The 16,420-nt window shown below is 42.5% G+C and overlaps 1 protein-coding gene across 1 annotated transcript; it reads right to left on the bottom strand.

Annotated features, from left to right (window-relative positions):
* Positions 1-20: 20 nt before the first annotated feature.
* LOC101175422 (von Willebrand factor A domain-containing protein 7) lies at positions 21-13,033 on the bottom strand. Its single transcript, XM_004075921.4, has 17 exons — positions 12,712-13,033; positions 11,800-12,066; positions 11,496-11,729; positions 11,270-11,366; positions 11,045-11,167; positions 10,764-10,959; positions 10,503-10,672; positions 6,889-7,001; positions 4,403-4,519; positions 2,853-3,056; positions 2,438-2,570; positions 2,199-2,351; positions 2,003-2,095; positions 1,643-1,926; positions 1,055-1,191; positions 773-932; positions 21-687 (listed from the first exon to the last, which is right to left on the bottom strand). Exons 2-17 carry the CDS (start codon positions 12,040-12,042, stop codon positions 121-123), a joined length of 3,024 nt encoding a protein of 1,007 aa, XP_004075969.1. The 5' UTR covers positions 12,043-12,066; positions 12,712-13,033; the 3' UTR covers positions 21-120.
* Between the last annotated feature and the right edge of the window lie 3,387 nt (positions 13,034-16,420).

Here is a 16,420-nt window from a genome sequence, read left to right as displayed (position 1 = left end):
TGACAGATGCTCACGCAAAATCTTTGAAAGAAATTTATTTTTAGGTGAGCAGTTCCTCTAAAACAGGAATTTTTCTGATTAAATAAGTAACTGCTGCGAAGCAAAGCATGGAAGCCTGAATCAGGCCAACAGAAACCACAGGAGGCCGGAAATGAGAGAAAAAGCCCCGGTGAACGTTGATGCTGCAGTTCCGCTGGTTTCTGAGCTTCTGTCTGTTCTCTTTTGCTCCACAGATGTTAGACGGCAGCGTTTGGTGTTTCCAGCTCTGTCCCACACCAGCACCTCCGCCTGACCAGAGCAGCAGCTGGATGTGTACTCCGCCCACAGCGGCTGAGACGAGCTGTGTGCCCATGCAGACATGTTCAATGGCGGCTCTCCGGCCTTTAATCTGGTTTTGTGGTCGCTGTGATGATGATGGTGGTGATGACGATGGTCCTCGCTGGCCTTGTTGTCCTTGTGTGTTTGTTTCTGCTTGTTCCCGGATTCATCTGAGATGTCCTCAAGGAACGGGGCGCGGTGAAACAAAGTGAAAATGCCGTCACCCTTCTGCAGCTGGAGGGCAGCTAGGCCAGAGCGACCATTATCTGACACCACCAGCGACACACTCCAGCTGGACTGATTGCAGACAGAAGGGCAGTCCGACTGCACTCGGGCAACAGAGCACGATGGGGGCGACGTGTCGGGGTGCTGCAAAGTGAGGATATTTTTTTTATTTCAAACATGTCAGTAACAGATTGATTAGGCAAAGCGCTCAAACTGTGCTATTGCTTACTAGAGGGACCACAGTCAGGTAGGTCACAGCGAAGTTAGAGTCGGGTGAATCCAGATCGTGCACAGTGAGTGTGAGCGTGACAGTTGCTCCTGCTAGAGCTGTGGCTGGAGTGAGGAGGTTCACTTCGCTGCGATACAAGCCTTGTTCTGCAACAGGAAACCTGAAGAACAAAAGTGTAAACCAGACGATCTGATAACAGTACAAATAGATCAAAATAAAACGGAGTGCTGCCTTTAAATTTCAGCAAAAATACTAAAGAGCCGATGGCTCGTCTTTCTTCACCTTTGTGGTCCTTTCATCTGAAGGTAGTCACAGTCATCATCAGCAGTCAAATCAAAGAGTCGAGCTGGTCCGTGGTTCAGGATTTGAAAGCCCACTGTGCTGACGTGACCTGGTACGAGGGGGGGCACTGACAACACCTGAGCAGAGACAGACACACAGAGGTTCTCAACGCTTCTCTAAGATTTAAGGTAAACATGTTAAAGGGACAGATATCATATTTTAATCTCGGTTTATAATTAATTTTGTAAAACTATTTATGAAACTATTTTTTATACATGAAGCCCATTTTCACTCAGTTGAAGATCTGTTTCCATCTTTTTTCTGTTGGCCTGACAATTTGCAAAATGTTATCACTTTTTTATGCAAAGGTTAACTGCTTAACATGTCGTCAAGACAAGATTTCAAATTATAATAAATTATATGGATATTTAGAGTTTTTCATATTTAATTTTGGTGCATTGTTAGACAAGACACCTCAAGGGAGTAGAGTTTCTTTGCTGCTCAAATTGATTTTTTTTTTTAAGTGCAAGTAAAACTCTACAAAAGCTAATGATTGTGTATAAAAATGCTCTTGTGTCTGACAGTTACCTGTATCTCAACGTGGGTGGGGTGAATCATCTCCGTGGAAACCCTGTCCAGCTTGTTTCCTCTGCTGTCTTGGCCTGAAAGTTGAACACAGAAGGGAACTGCGGGCACCGACTCCACCAGGCCCACAACTTCCTTCCATGCCTGGTATGATGAAGAGGAGGAGGTGTCCAGCTTCACCTGCTGAAGGCTCTCTCCTTTAGCCCCCAACAGCGTTCCATGGCTGAACGACACCTCTGTGTCTGAATCCAGGCTTGTGGCATACATCACCAGATAGGCAGGGAGGCCTGTGCAGAGACAGCTCAGATATGTGAATGTGACTTCTATTTGACAGCTGCTCTAGAATAAATAAAGACCTTTCACCTGCTATAGGACTCCCCTCCACTCTTGCAAGGCCTGGATGTGTTTCATTGGCTAAAGTAGCAAAGTAATACAGGAAATCCACAGTGCTGTCACCTGAAGATAAGACAGCTTTTTTAGATCCAATTTTATTTCAAACCAAAAGAACTCAAAATCTTTTAAACAATCCATTTAACAAAATGTCTGTTTCTGGCGTTACCTATCACATTAAAAGTGACGTGTCCGTCACTCATGGCTCTGAGTTTCCATTGACCAGACTGTACAGGCAGCAGCAGGCTGATGCGATACAGACCCTGGGAGTGCTCCAGCTCTGCTAGAGGGCCTTTCCCACTCAGAAGAGACTGACTTTGATCTGCCAAAAGTTGAAACACATGCAGACATTTAGTTTTAATGCCATTTTTTAAAGGTTTGTTTTTGCAGAATCTCTACAAACCTTACCTGATGGGCTGGTGAGGATGCACTCAACCAAAGTACCAGTGATATGCAGGATGACCTTCTTGACTGAGCTGTCAACTCTGAAGGAGTAATCAGAGGTCAGCTCTGGATCAGCTTCCACATGGAGGAGGGTCACCTGTAAAAACCTGCTTTTACTTGAACGTCTTTTAAAAATGCAACACTTTCATTATGTGTTTAGTGGAGATTTTGATTCATTCAATAGATTATTCAAAACTTTTATCTCTTTTTTAAACTAAAAGACTACAAAAAAAACCTACAATATCACATGTTGTGATTTCATCATCAGATGCTGCTGAAGGCACATCTTTACAGAGTATTCTTTAATATTTTAAACAACAAATGCAGCTGTTATTGCATGAGAATTACTGGTTTTCAACAGAAACGTTTGCAAATGTACCTTGTCAGCAGCTGTGTGGTCCTCCACTATGGCAGAAACGCCTTGGATGTCAAAGTCAGTGGTGAATACAGTCAGTCCTCCGGAGAGTGAGGACAGGGAGGAGTACAGGGAAAAACGATCAGAGGGAAGAAGCTCCTTACTCCTCCTCTTCCTCCTCTTTCTTCCTGGTGTGTAGTATGGATCTTCAGTGAGCAGAAATGTAATCTGTGGGAATGGGAAATGAGAAAAAGACCAGCCTGATCTGAGAAAAAGCACCGAATAGGACCTCAGTGCTTTTAACTTAACATTTGGTCTCCACAGTAAAGCTTGTGTGAAAAAAAAGCTGTGAATCCTAAAACAACTAAAAATGTGTTTTTCATTTAAAAGTTGGATACCAAAACCTCAGTTTCAGTCATCTCTGCTGCTGCAGCTTTAATCATGTGAACACACCTGATGCAGGTAAGCAGGGTGGGGCACAGAAGATCCTTGCTATTATGATTCCTGCTTTTTCATAAACCAGAGCGTCTTTATCTATGGATTCATGCTGATGTTGAAGGGATTTTGAGAGTTACATGCTGCTCTGTCAAAATATTAGTTTTTCTATGAATTGCAAACAAGGTTAGGTGTTTTTGTAAATATGCTAACGCAGTGAACGTTGGACTGTTTTTTTTTTCTTTTAATGATATGGTTGGAAGTTAGCATAGTTACAGAATTATTCGTTCTAGCGGTGGGTATCTGTTTTTTTTTTATTTGCAATTAAGGTTGGGCGTTATTGTGAATGTATTCTGTATCTAAGGGGAATCGGACTTGAAATATGATTGGACAACTATACATCAGGACTTTAACACTGTCCATATAACCTAACCTGACAGAATCAAATGTAAAAGGATTTATGCTAGAGTAACAAGCAAACATGTGTTTTCTATGCAACTGTAATTGTCACTATAAACATTTACAATAAATAATGAGTTATTTAACATTAAGGAGTAGTTGCATTTGTTTTTTCATTACGTTTAGTTACATATATAAGTTATATCTGGCCCTTTGAGGACAGCCGCTATGCAGATGTGGCCCTCGATGAAAATTAATTTGACACCCCTGCTCTAATGCAACTAACATGTCGCGCAGGTAGATCAGGCGCCCAGTGTCTGATTGATTGGACACGTCTGTAATTACTGAATCAAGTTTAGCTGCAATATAAGCGGGGCAGTGGCTCACAAAGAACAGGGTTAGAGACCCCTGGTGTAGCGTGTCACAAGTTCTAGCTTTACTGTGAACACGGTTAATTAATGTGCCTCATAATTTGCTCTCCGTAGTTGTGAGATAAGTTCAAAAATAAACCATTCGTTGATGAGCCTTACATTCGGTGCACCCTATAGTGTTGAAAATAGGGTAAAAGTTTAGTTTAATACTGTTTCCTCCATGACGGAGGACCTTCTGACAGAAAACTCTAATTAACAGCAAAGAATATCTAACAGCAGATATCAAATGTGCATAAAAAGGTTATCTAAACATTTCACTACTTCAGTTTCATCTTAGTGATTACACAGTGGCTTTGTCTCCACGGTTACCTTGCTCTGCTTCTTCAGAGCGAGAGCTTTAACTGCATCAAACAAGTGAGCGTCTTTAGGCGAGGCGTCGGTGAACACAAAGATGTCTGACAGAGGAGGACTGTGGGTCAGCGCCAGCTACAGGAAGAAAAAAAAACAGGTTGTTAGCAGCTACTGGGATTTAATTGTGCATATTTTAAAAAGTTTTTCCCTGCAGAGGGCGCTGGACTATCCAAAACCATACAGAACATGTAGTGTAAAATTTAAACTGCTGCAGAATTCTGATTTAAATGACTGTGTGGATCCGTTAGAAACTGTACATGTAAAATAACGTTTGAGAAATGTTAACAGGGTTAGAAGTAAACATAAAGAGTTAAAGTCAAGTTTCTCTCTGGTAAGACAGAACACAATAATAACAATGGACTAGATTTATCTGCGCTTTTTCTTGTTGCTTAAACTGCTTACAGTGTGTCCATTATTCATTCACTCCTCATTCATACCTGGTGATGGTAACTACTGATGTAGCCACAGCTGCCCTGGGGCAGACTGACAGAGGCGTGGCTGCCAGTTTGTGCCTATGGTTCCTCTGACCATCACCGGGATTATTCACACACATTCACACACCAGTGGAGCCACACTGGAGACAGGAAGTGTCTTGCCGAAGGACACAACAGCGGATGGCTGGGGGGGGCGGGGATCGAACCGGTCATTGGATGACCTGCTCAACCACCTGAGCTACTGCCGCCCCTCATATAGTATAATTTTCGGTTCTGTGACAGGGCAGCAATCTGAACATAAATAATGTCTCACTAAGAAAGATAGCCCATTGTATTTACTTCATCCAAACCGGAAAATTGTGAAGAACAAGTGAGGAAGTCTGTGAATGTTGATTAAAAACACCCACAAAAAAGGAAAATTTTTGAGACCACAACAAAAAACAAACAAGAAACAAAAAAGACCAGCCCAACAGTCCAATAAGTGACTGCGACCTTTTCAGGGGGTTGTGCTCTTGGGGTTTGTCATGATCATGCCCGGTCTCATGGTGGTTCATGGTTCGAAAGACACCTGTTGAAGAAATGTATAAACTCTATAAACTTTTTTATTATCATTTGAACTGCTGAATAAAACTGTGATTAAATTTGTTTGAGTTCTGTATTGAGTTTGACCTAATGTGCTTGAAGTTCTGCTTTCTTTCAACGAGCCATTCGAAAAAGGAGAAGCTCCCCAACCGAAAACAAGATAAAGTCTGAAGTGCAGCTGATAACAGTTAAATAAGGAACTGGTCAAATACATTAACTCTGTACTGACCCCTCCTGTGGTTGCAGCAAGAAGATGAGGCAAACATGGCTCAGCCCAGGCTCCGAAGCAACTAATGTACTGATAACTATTGATCATGCGATTCTTTGACTTACGGAGCCCGTATCCTGACATGGAAAATATAAAATATATCGTGTTCCCACAAATGAAACATCTTGTTCCCCAGAGATAGTATTCTGTTCCCAGGAAATATTATTTTGTTCCCTCGAAATAAGTAATTTGTGCGAACAAATACATTATTTTGTGTCCGTTCCCAACGGACTGGTTTTAAAAGTGGTCAGTGAGGGGGTAACTCTGAGGAGGACTGTGGGTCAGCGCCAGACACTCTGGATCTCATCATCTGCCTGCTAGATATTGACATGTATACACTTGAAAACATGCCCCAAAACCTGTTCCACATCACTAAGCAACACTGAGGACTGTGTCTAGAAAACAAGTATAAACTATGTATTTAGTTGTTGGGTGTTAACATAGAATATATGAATAGAATAATAGAGAATATTTCTTTGCAACAGTTTGAGTCTATTGGTGAAGAACGGGAAAGTAATCCCGCTAAGAGTAGAACATAAAAATACTTTAAACACTGCAGAAAGTGCTGAAATGATTTAAAGCTGACATTTACGCTTCTAACTATGTGATCATTAGCAGCCATCTTATTAAATCAAGCCTATAAAAACAGGCAGTAAAAGACCTCCTTTAGACATGACAGGCTAAGGCAAATACTGCGACTCTTTCCCAAAACAGGCAAATAGAGGCCTTAAAGGTGACCTGGCCTCATGCAGCTGCAGTGGCAAAAGAGCTGCCACTAAAAAGAACAACTGGGCTGGGCAGATGGATGGTCAACATTTAAAATTACCCAATGTTTTGGCATGAATTTCTTTGGTCACAATTAGGATGTGCATGAAGCACCATGCTTTAATTTAAGGATTCAATTCTCTGTTTCTGTCGATCAGCGTCCAGTTTACCCGTGGGCAATGTTTTCATACGAAAAACAGCTCATTTTATTAATAAGAAATTATATTCTAAATAATTGCCTTTTGTTTTTGTTATTTACTAAACGGTTAATTTTCTGTAGGTATATAACATATACAGTACTACCTGTTGTTTTTGACCTCTCTACAGCACATAGCCACACATACAAACACATGGACACACCACACCATATATAACATTATCTTTTTTTCTTTTACCAGAATGGCTGAAAAGCACATTTCAGGTTCATCTCCTCCTCCCAGAGCTATCAGGTTCTCCAAGTGCTGCATGAAAGTATTTGGGTCTTCTTCTTCATACACTGGTCCCACATCTGCAGGGTCCATCACAGAAGGAGGAATTACTCCAATTATATACAAACAAATCCTTGCATAACAAGGAAATTATATTTATGAATATACGTTTAAAATAAAAATGATCAAATTTAAATGATGACATTGGAATTTTAAGGATTTTGCTATGAACGTCCAGTGGAAAAAAGTGTTCTTAGTACAAATGCAGTAAACGTTCCAATGGTTATTAGATTGTATGAAGTTATGTTGACATTGTCCTCGGCGTTCAAGTAGCCACATCCAATGAAAAGCCTTTGTGAACACGTAAATCCACATTTCAGGCTTATGCATTCAAAACTTTTGTATTCACGCGATGCTACACAAGTTTTTAGAACTATTTTCGGGCTCTACGATTGAACCGTGTGGTTATTGATTGCAGATTGAAAGTTAAAGCAAATTGAATTTTGAGACTTAATTGGATTTGGTGGTGACGCATGGTCCGAAGCATCGCTTTGGACTCACAGAAGTGCCAACAGTTTGAAAATTGTGGGAAATATAATAGTGGTTTGTGTTTATATTAATTTACTGTGTGAGGAATTACATGACAGTAGGTTTTTTCAGATATCTGAAGAGAACTGTGAAAGAAAAAACCTGGAGCAAGATTCATGAGATTTGCTCCACTTCCACATTTCGCACTGAACCTCTTCCTTCCTGCTGTAGGTGGTGAACATGTGTAGTAAACAGTAGCAAAAGGAGAAGAAAAAGCCCTTCCCTGCTGTGAAGACCATGGCTAAAATTCAAGAATGCACATTTGGTGGTGTGTATGTAGTTTAACACATATTCACAGTGTAAAAAGATAGTAAATCCACCAGTTTTAAAGTATGAGAATGTCCGTACACAAAAGAGAGAATGCAATTTTTTTAGAATCAATTTTACACTGAAAAGCTAATTTCATTAAAACAATTGTATAAATCATAATACAATAATTTACGAATCCCCCCCCAAAAAAAAAAAAAACTACTTTCCTACTAGGCGGATAGAAAAGTTAATTCATTTAAAATAATCTTTAGCCAAGGGAAAATTGAAGATCCCATTTTACTGCACCTTTTCTGCATTGTTGTTCTCATGTCCAATGTAAAGTATCATGAGTCATTCAATTTGTGTCTGCAGAAATTTAGAATTTCATAAAGAATCCAAGTGAGATCATATTTTTGTCAAAGTGAGTCAAATGTCAAATCACAAATGTTGTTGCCTTTTCTAAAGGTGCTTCTCGGGGGGGGCTGTTTGACCACCAGCTGCAGACTTCCTCCTAGCACCCATCCCGCCAATTTTAACTGCACTTCAGACATTTAGGGCCCCTTGGTGGGGAGGGTGAGGGGACATCACTGTGAATAATCAGGAGATGTCCCCTCAGTGCCCTGCCCGCCAATTTTAACTGCACCCCCTTAGTACACTTAGTACACACACCCTTCACCCCTCAAAATATACATTCCAACATAAACACAAACACATGCACACACACAACCTCACAAAAACCCACACACACATTTCGCAAGGAAGGTGGGACCTAGGTCCATCTGTCCCCTACCCCATCACTGGTAGGGGGAACAGGACCCTTGGCAACGGCGGCCATGTCCCCTGGGTGCTGGTTTCCTAGGCCCGGCGGCCCTCTCTCTACGCAGGGAGAGGGATCCCTGAGCTATCTGCCAAGTCCAGAAGCCGGGGATTACATCACACCTGAACTAGGGGTGTCTGTGTCCCCGTGGAGTGGGTTCTGGTCCTTGCCCCCGGGTGCTGGGCCTCGCCAAATTTCCATCTGTGGCCGAGCTTGGTCGGGCCATGTTTACAACACCCCTCGTGGGCCCCCATTTTCCCCGGGGTGCCTCCTCCTGGGCGGGGGCGGCTAGCCCCAGCTTTGCTCCTTTCTGGACCAACCATGGGCCGGGTGGGTGGCTGCCTGGAGCGCGGAGCGGGTCTCCCTGGGGGAGGTCCTGGCTCGTACCTGGGGTTGGGGCGGGGGGATGCCCAGAACTCCTGGGTGGTGATGAGGTGCTCGTCTGGGGCTGCGGGCACTCTTCTCGGGTGGGGCCCGGCGTTGGGCCCTCCTGGCGCAGCGGTGGGGCTGCTCTCCTGGTTGGGCTGGGGCAGCACTCTCTTTCCCCTCATCGCTCCCTGCTCTCTGGCTCTGGGTGGCGGATGTGATCGCCCCGGGGGGCGGTTGTTCTCTGCCTGCTGCCGTGTGGCGTTGGGGGATTCTAGCTTCCACTCCTGCTGCGGCGGGGGTCTTGGTGTGAGGTTGGCTGGGCACTCTCCCTCCTTCTTTTCACATTCCACCATCCATTTTAGAAGAACATAAACACTCAATTGAGCACAGGTGTTAGCTTACCTTTGCACTAATATCTTGCGTGATTGAATGAAATATTTCACACTAGTTAGTTTGAAGGCATAAGTATGCGTGTGTGAACACTATCTGTATCGTGTACATGTTGACATGTGGACATTTTTGCAGCTAGCAGTTGTGTTTAAAACATTTAAGTGTGTGTGGACAGGCCCCGCCCCTTCTAGATTTGTATTACATCTAAACCTTACCGTAATGATGAACATCCAGTTGCTTGTTGCTTTATGCTGCTTCATGGTTTTATCCTCCCCCTCCTATAATCACCCTCCTATCCCCCCTCTCTAACATCCCTCTCTCTTCTTCCCTTCTTTCCTTTTCCGTCCGGTCCAACACCAAAGATTTTCAAATACGATTAAAATGAATAAAGTTTGGCCTCGATTACAAAAGGGGTTTATTCAGACATACCTCTGGTTTGTCAGAAGATTCATAACCCCTGTTGTTAAAGTAAAATATGTCCAACACAAGAGACCTTCAGCTCTCATCTGTTTGCCCAGCTGTTGGGCAGGACAAGTTAAAAAAACAACAACAAAGAAATCTGTCAGTATTGAGACAAAAACTCTGCTCTCTATCAGTACAACTGATATCAGCTGCAAAAGGGTGCTTCTCAGAGATGAAAGAGTTAAAATGGAACGTATGTTTTTCTGTATTTTAATTATTATGTTGATCTTTGCTTATTTTGTGTCACCTTCAAAAGTTGTTGGGTGTCGTTGACATAGAATTAGAGAATATTTATTTGCAACAGTCTGAGCCTTTTGGTGGAAAACAGGAAAGTGGTCCCGGTAAGAGTAAAACATAAAAGTACTTTAAACGCTCAAATTGCTGAAACATGTACAGCTTTCAAAAGCATGTGGTTATCAAGAGACTTTTTTTCTTCTGTTTTTGCCTTATAAATCAAGAGACTTGTTTGCTTCCAACAAAAACATTTCATGTACCAGATACCTACAAAAATTCAGGGAAAAACATATAGGATATTTCTTTAGATACTTTTGCAGTGATTTGACACGTTTTTACTCAAATATGGACCTTCCCGATTTATATAGTCTTTATAGTTTTGACAATGTTTTAATATAAATTTGCTTATTGTTTTCAGACGAGGCTTTGGAAAGTAGGCGGATGAGGATGTGTCGGCTCCTGGAGTTGGTACCTGGGTCATGGAAGGGCACAAGCACAAAGGTGCTGGTCTGGTCGGCGCTGCTGGTTCTGCTCTGGATGATGGAGTGAGCTCTGAGGCGGGCGGCGGTGATCTCCTCAAACATGCTGCCGGTGGTGTCCAAGACAAACACCAATGCAGGCTTCTGCTTCACGCTGAAGAGCCTGTCCAAGGATGTTTGGAAAAAACGTCTTATGTGTGCCATGATCTACTGAAAGCTTTCCGTTTACAGTTGAAATAGCGGATAGAACTCACCTAAGGAGGGATTCATCTCCCACAGTGTCTTTGAGATCTCTCAGAACAGCCTGAGTGGCTTCAGTAGCTAATGTAGCAGCTTCTTTGTGAAGATAATGATGAGGGGAGAAAACTGGTGAGGTGCTGTCCTTATTAATTCCCCCTTTGGCTCTCAGGACCGTGTTCTTGTCCAGGATTCCTCCATGACTGCATTTGCCTAATTGACAAATAACATTCTTTAAACAACCTAGGTGAAGTCGCTGGACTTTATTACACATGATTGCAGAAGGCTGAAGTTGTACCATGAGGTTTAGAGGTGGAGCTGCTTGGATATCCAGTGGTGAGGAGCTGAGTGTGTGTCAGAGCTGGCAGGAGGTTGTTTCGGCACGTGGCGGTGAAGCAGTCCGAGCAGGTAGGCTTGTCTTCTGCAGATGTGAAAGACGAGGACTGACGTTGTGCTTCAAACTTCTGTAACAGCCCATGGCTGCTCAACCCGGGCTCTTACATCTATCAAAAGAGTGAATCACCTGGAGCAACAGGCGTGGCAGGCTCCTCGGGCTGCATCAGGTGGAGATAGATGGATTTTTGACCCATCTCCACCCAATTACTGTGGCTGTAAAAATCCTGAAAAAGGTGTTTAGAAAATTAACAATACTCAAAGATTTGAAAATGCTGTTGATAAATGGAACTGTTCAAAGCTAAGACCTGCAAACTCTATTTTTTTCTCAACAATAAATCTTAATTTGTGCAAACCTGGAGGGAGTGGAATAGCTGACCCAAGCTGGAACGGGCGCTCTGGTACTCTTTGGCTCTTACTGACAGCACGGTCTGCGTCCATAACTGTCGTAGCATCAATATACCGTCTTTGATACGCTCTGAGTCAAAGTGGTACACTGGATCAGACTTGGTGGAAATCATGAAGTCTGTGTCTGCGTTGGAGCTGACGACCTCCCCAACGGCTCTCCAGAAGGCACGGCCTAGTCTGACCTGCATGGTCAAGAGCCTCAGTCTTCAGAAAAAAAAGTTCTGTAAACATTCACAGAAAACACAAGCTCACCTCATCCTCTGCAAGTGCTCTGTGCTGGTCTGAAGTGTCTCTCAGAACCTCCTGGGTCACCGTCAGGATAGCCTGCTCTGTCATGTACTGATGCGTGTATGAGTCCCAGGAAAGGGTCAACACTCTGGACCAGAAGTTGGGGAGGAAGCCCTCGCTTGGTAAAGCCAGGAGTGGAAGGTAAGCAAAAATAAACCACAGCACCTGTTTCCCACTTCCTGCCCTGATCCGTCTTCCTTGTGTCATTATGGACTGCAGAGAAGATGAGCACTGCACAGAAGCAAAGATGCTGTCAGCTGCAGAACAAGTTCACAAACAGTTGAAGCTGCTTACAGGTGAGGAGTTCACATGGGCTAAAGGGCTGTACCAAAAATGACGCTCTGCTTGTTAAATCTGCCAAACATGACCTCTATTGTTCAGGCATGTTTTGTCTTAAGTTGATCACGCTTGTGTGATTGTCTGTCATCGCCCACTCCTCCCCACCACCCCCAATTCCTCCACTTGGACCTTTCTCATTCTTGGCTGTACAGAGGCCCCTTTTGTTCTACGGCATCTTTATTCAAGCACAATAGCTTGGGTTAGTTCTCACACTGTCTGCTTTTACAAAGGAATAAAACAAAGTGAGGGGCTTTTTATGCTGAAAGATTTCACAGACTGTCTTCCATTTATTTCTGTTTGCATCCAACATTTAGCCTCCTATTACACTATTGCTGTCATATAATTATTTAAAAAAGTGCAACTTGGATTTACACCCACTTTTGGTTGTTTCCTATCATTTTCTGCTTCCTGTTGCAAAAACATGCACCGTGAGCGGCTTTTGACCTTCAATTTAATGAAACATCCTAATTCTGAACACGCATAGTTGAATTTGTTGCTAATATTTTGTTACAAATAAAGATTTGAGTACATTCTTACCTCACTTCATTCTGGTTACACCTCAATCTTCAGATGGAGAGCAAACAGTGCAGCTGCATTACAAACCAAAGTTCATGTGACTTTCACCACAACCTGTCAGCAGACGAGCCTTCCGTCACTACATTCAGGATTGTCAGCCAAGAAAATATTGAGTCTTCATAAAAGTCTGTCCTTGGATTTTTTTTCTCAACTGCTGTTGAAGTGGGAAAATTAAGATATAAAAGGCCAAAGGGAGAAGCACTTTTGTTGCACTCAGATGGAAGAGTAGATGTAATGTAGATGTGAGTTTTGAGGGTTTCACACCACGAGGCAGAAGACCCCTTTTTCTAAAGCCCCTCCTTACCCCCATTCATCCGCGCTGCACCGATTCACTACAATAGGGCCGCATATATTAGCAGTTGGGATATTCAGTTTAGTCGACCCCAACCCCCATCTTGGTCTGTCATTTATGCACACAAAACCAAAAACAGCACAAACTCTGTGTAGTGTCTCCTGGACAACAGGTTGCACATCCGTTAGCAGCTTTAGAGACTGCTGAGGTTCAGATTTGAGGGTAAATGTGGAGGAGTTGTCTGCAGCTGTTTCAGGAAAAAAAACTTTTAACTCAGTTTTAGATATCAAGTAAAACAAAAAGAAAGAGAACGGCCGTATATTAAATAGAATCCAACCTCAGATGTTTGTGTTTTTACAAATGCAAGTAGATCTGTGGGAAAAGGTAAATGGTTGAAAAGAAGGGCTGCACGGTGGCGCAGTGGTTAGCGCTCTTGCCTCACAGCAAGAAGGCCAGAATGTGGACCGTCCATAGGTTGATCTAAATTTTGAGTGTGTGTGATCACCTGTCCAGGATGTCCCCTGGCTTTGCCCGCAAGGGGCTGGGATAGGCTCTGTTTTTTCCCCCGAAAGGGAAAAAATGGATTACAAGTGGTTGGAATGGTTGAAAAGAACTAAATCACTGCAAACTGCAAGTGAGGTTCATGAGTGGTGAGGTGAAGCTTGAATGTTTCAACCACAGACATCATCAGTCACGTAAACCGCATGCTGCAGGTGCAGCTTCCCACACTGTGCATCCGCCCACGCACTCAAACAAAGCGTAAAGTCTTCATTTAGTCCTTCTGGATAAAAACTCTGCAACTGTTTGTGTGGTAAAAAAAAATAAAAATAAAGCAGGGTTGTTCAGTTGGTATACTTTTCTGCAGAACTTAGGACTTGAGCAAACAAAATGTGACTAACACAAAAAAGCTAAACAAACACAATTTCTGTTGATTTAAATTGGTTCTACTTAAAACGGACTATTTAAAACTCACAATCCAGTCATCTTTTAAACTATTGTAAAAGTGTTCCAATTGGTCCTTTTGTTATGCTTATGCCATTTTTAGCCAAAATAAAAAAAAAGGATATCGTTTTCTAGACCATAGTTTTTGCAGAGCGGCTGGAGTTCATTTGGAATTGACCTCTGACTTCTGGCCGGAGCTGCTGGAGTGGAGTGAGCCCGTCCCATTTGCCATCATCCATTTGTGTAAATAAAAATACAAAAAAATAATAAAACTAATGATTAATCAATTTTTGAAAATGGCTAAATTGATTGACTTTTAATGATATTACTTCACTTGCTGCAAAAAAATTGATAAATTGATTTTTGATTTTTCCTTATGTAGCATAATTCTGCACATATTTTTAACTTTTGATACTTTATCAAATTTTTTATATGAAAATTCCTGAAACAGTGTTATGTCTATTTTACTGATATAGTATTGTTTTTTAATCATATCAATGACTTTTATAAGTAACATAATCTTCATATATTTTGGATACTTCATTGCCATGTTTATTTCTGAAAGTTATTTTTTACAAAATAATTTAAGTAATTCATTTTGTCTTGTCATGGGACTACACCAAGGATCAGCTTTGAGTCCCTTTTTGTTTGCTATGCTGATGGACAGGCTGACAGACGAGGTAAGACAGGAATCTCCCTGGACAATGATGTTTGCGGATGACATTGTAATTTGCAGTGAGAGTAGAGAGCAAGTGGAGGAACAGCTAGAGAGGTGGAGGTTTGCTCTGGAAAGAAGAGGTATGAAGGTCAGTCGTAGTAAGACAGAATACATGTGTCTGAACGAGAGGGATCAAGGTAGAAGCATTAGGTTACAGGGGGCTGAGGTGAAGAAGGTGCAGGAGTTTAAGTACTAGGGGTCAACAGTTCATTGTGATGGGGAGTGTGGAAAAGAGGTGAAGAGGCGAGTGCAGGCAGGTTGGAGCGGGTGGAGGAAAGTGTCAGGGAGTGTTGTGTGACAGAAGAGTGCCAGCAAGACTCAAAGGAAAGGTGTACAAGACAGTGGTGAGACCAGCTCTGCTCTATGGGTTAGAGACGGTAGCAGTGAGACAGAGACAAGAGGCTGAGATGGAGGTAGCGGAGATGAAGATGTTGAGGTTCTCCTTAGGAGTGACCAGGTTAGACAGGATAAGGAACGAGTACATCAGAGGGACGGCTCATGTTGCCTGTGTTAGCGACAAAGTCAGAGAAGCCAGACTGAGATGGTTTGGACATGTTCAGAGGAGGGACAGTGGATATATTGGTAGAAGGATGTTGGAGATGGAGCTGCCTGGCAGGAGGGCAAGAGGACGGCCAAAGAGGAGGTATATGGATGTCTTAACAGAGGACATGAAGTTGGCTAACGTTAGGGTAGAAGATGTTCATGATAGAGTGAGGTGGAAAACGATGATTCGCTGTGGCGACCCCTGATGGGAAAAGCCGAAAGAGAAAGAAGATCTTTGTCATGTGCTTTATTGATATTTCAAGATTCTTAATTCTGTCTGATAAAAGTTTAATGATAAATAAATAAATCATGTTATAAAATGGTTACGGTAGAACAGGGGTGGGATTATATAAGTTTGCTTCCTTCCACTCCCTTTTCCAGCAATATTTCTTCTTCTTTCACTTCTCCCATCAGGGGTTGCCACAGTGAAACAACCCTCCCTTGAGGATGAGTTGCATGGTCAACTTGGCAATGTTTTATGCTGGACACATCCCTCTCAATCCAACTGGGCTTGGGCTGGCACAGCAGCAGAGAAGGGAATAGGGAGCAGCATGGAATCGAACCCAGGTTTCACGGACGGAAGGCGCAGCAAACCAGCACAAGCTAAACTGGCCCCTCAAGCAGTATTTATTAATATGTCTAATTATCCAAAGTTTGATTATTTATTGTACGAATGTATAACTGATGATTGCATGGATTTTGTGTATTATTCCTATTTCATTGCTTGAAATAAACCATTTCAAATCAAAATCAAATAAAATACACTCAACCGCTAGCTTACAGCATCTCACAACCCCAACCCATTGACTGCATATACAGATGGACAGAGCCGGGTGTGACGGCACCCATAGAAATTTGGCTTTGAAAAGTGAGACAGTTGGTGCATAGTAGCTCTTTTGCTACTAAATATTGTCCAGCTGTATAGTTTTGAGGTTTATCAGTCTCAAGTAAGAACTTTTCAACATTTGTCTGTTTCGATAAAAAAAAAATACCCACATTTTTTTCAATGCAGTCTCTGTTCTCAACAAGAGGTAAGATTAGTGTTTCCGATTGTCAACAGTGCTGGGACTAGCACCGCAAAAACTTTCTGAAAAAATCACGTTGGCATAAAATCACAACAAATCCCTGTCACTGTTTGGGTTTCTTTGCCTTTGTTTCTATTTTTGTTCTGTCAT

Source organism: Oryzias latipes, chromosome 13 (genome assembly GCF_002234675.1).
Source record: "Oryzias latipes chromosome 13, ASM223467v1".
NCBI classification, from domain to species: domain Eukaryota; kingdom Metazoa; phylum Chordata; class Actinopteri; order Beloniformes; family Adrianichthyidae; genus Oryzias; species Oryzias latipes.
The sequence above is the reverse complement of the archived record's forward strand: the minus strand, read 5'-3'. Positions and strand labels throughout refer to the sequence as shown.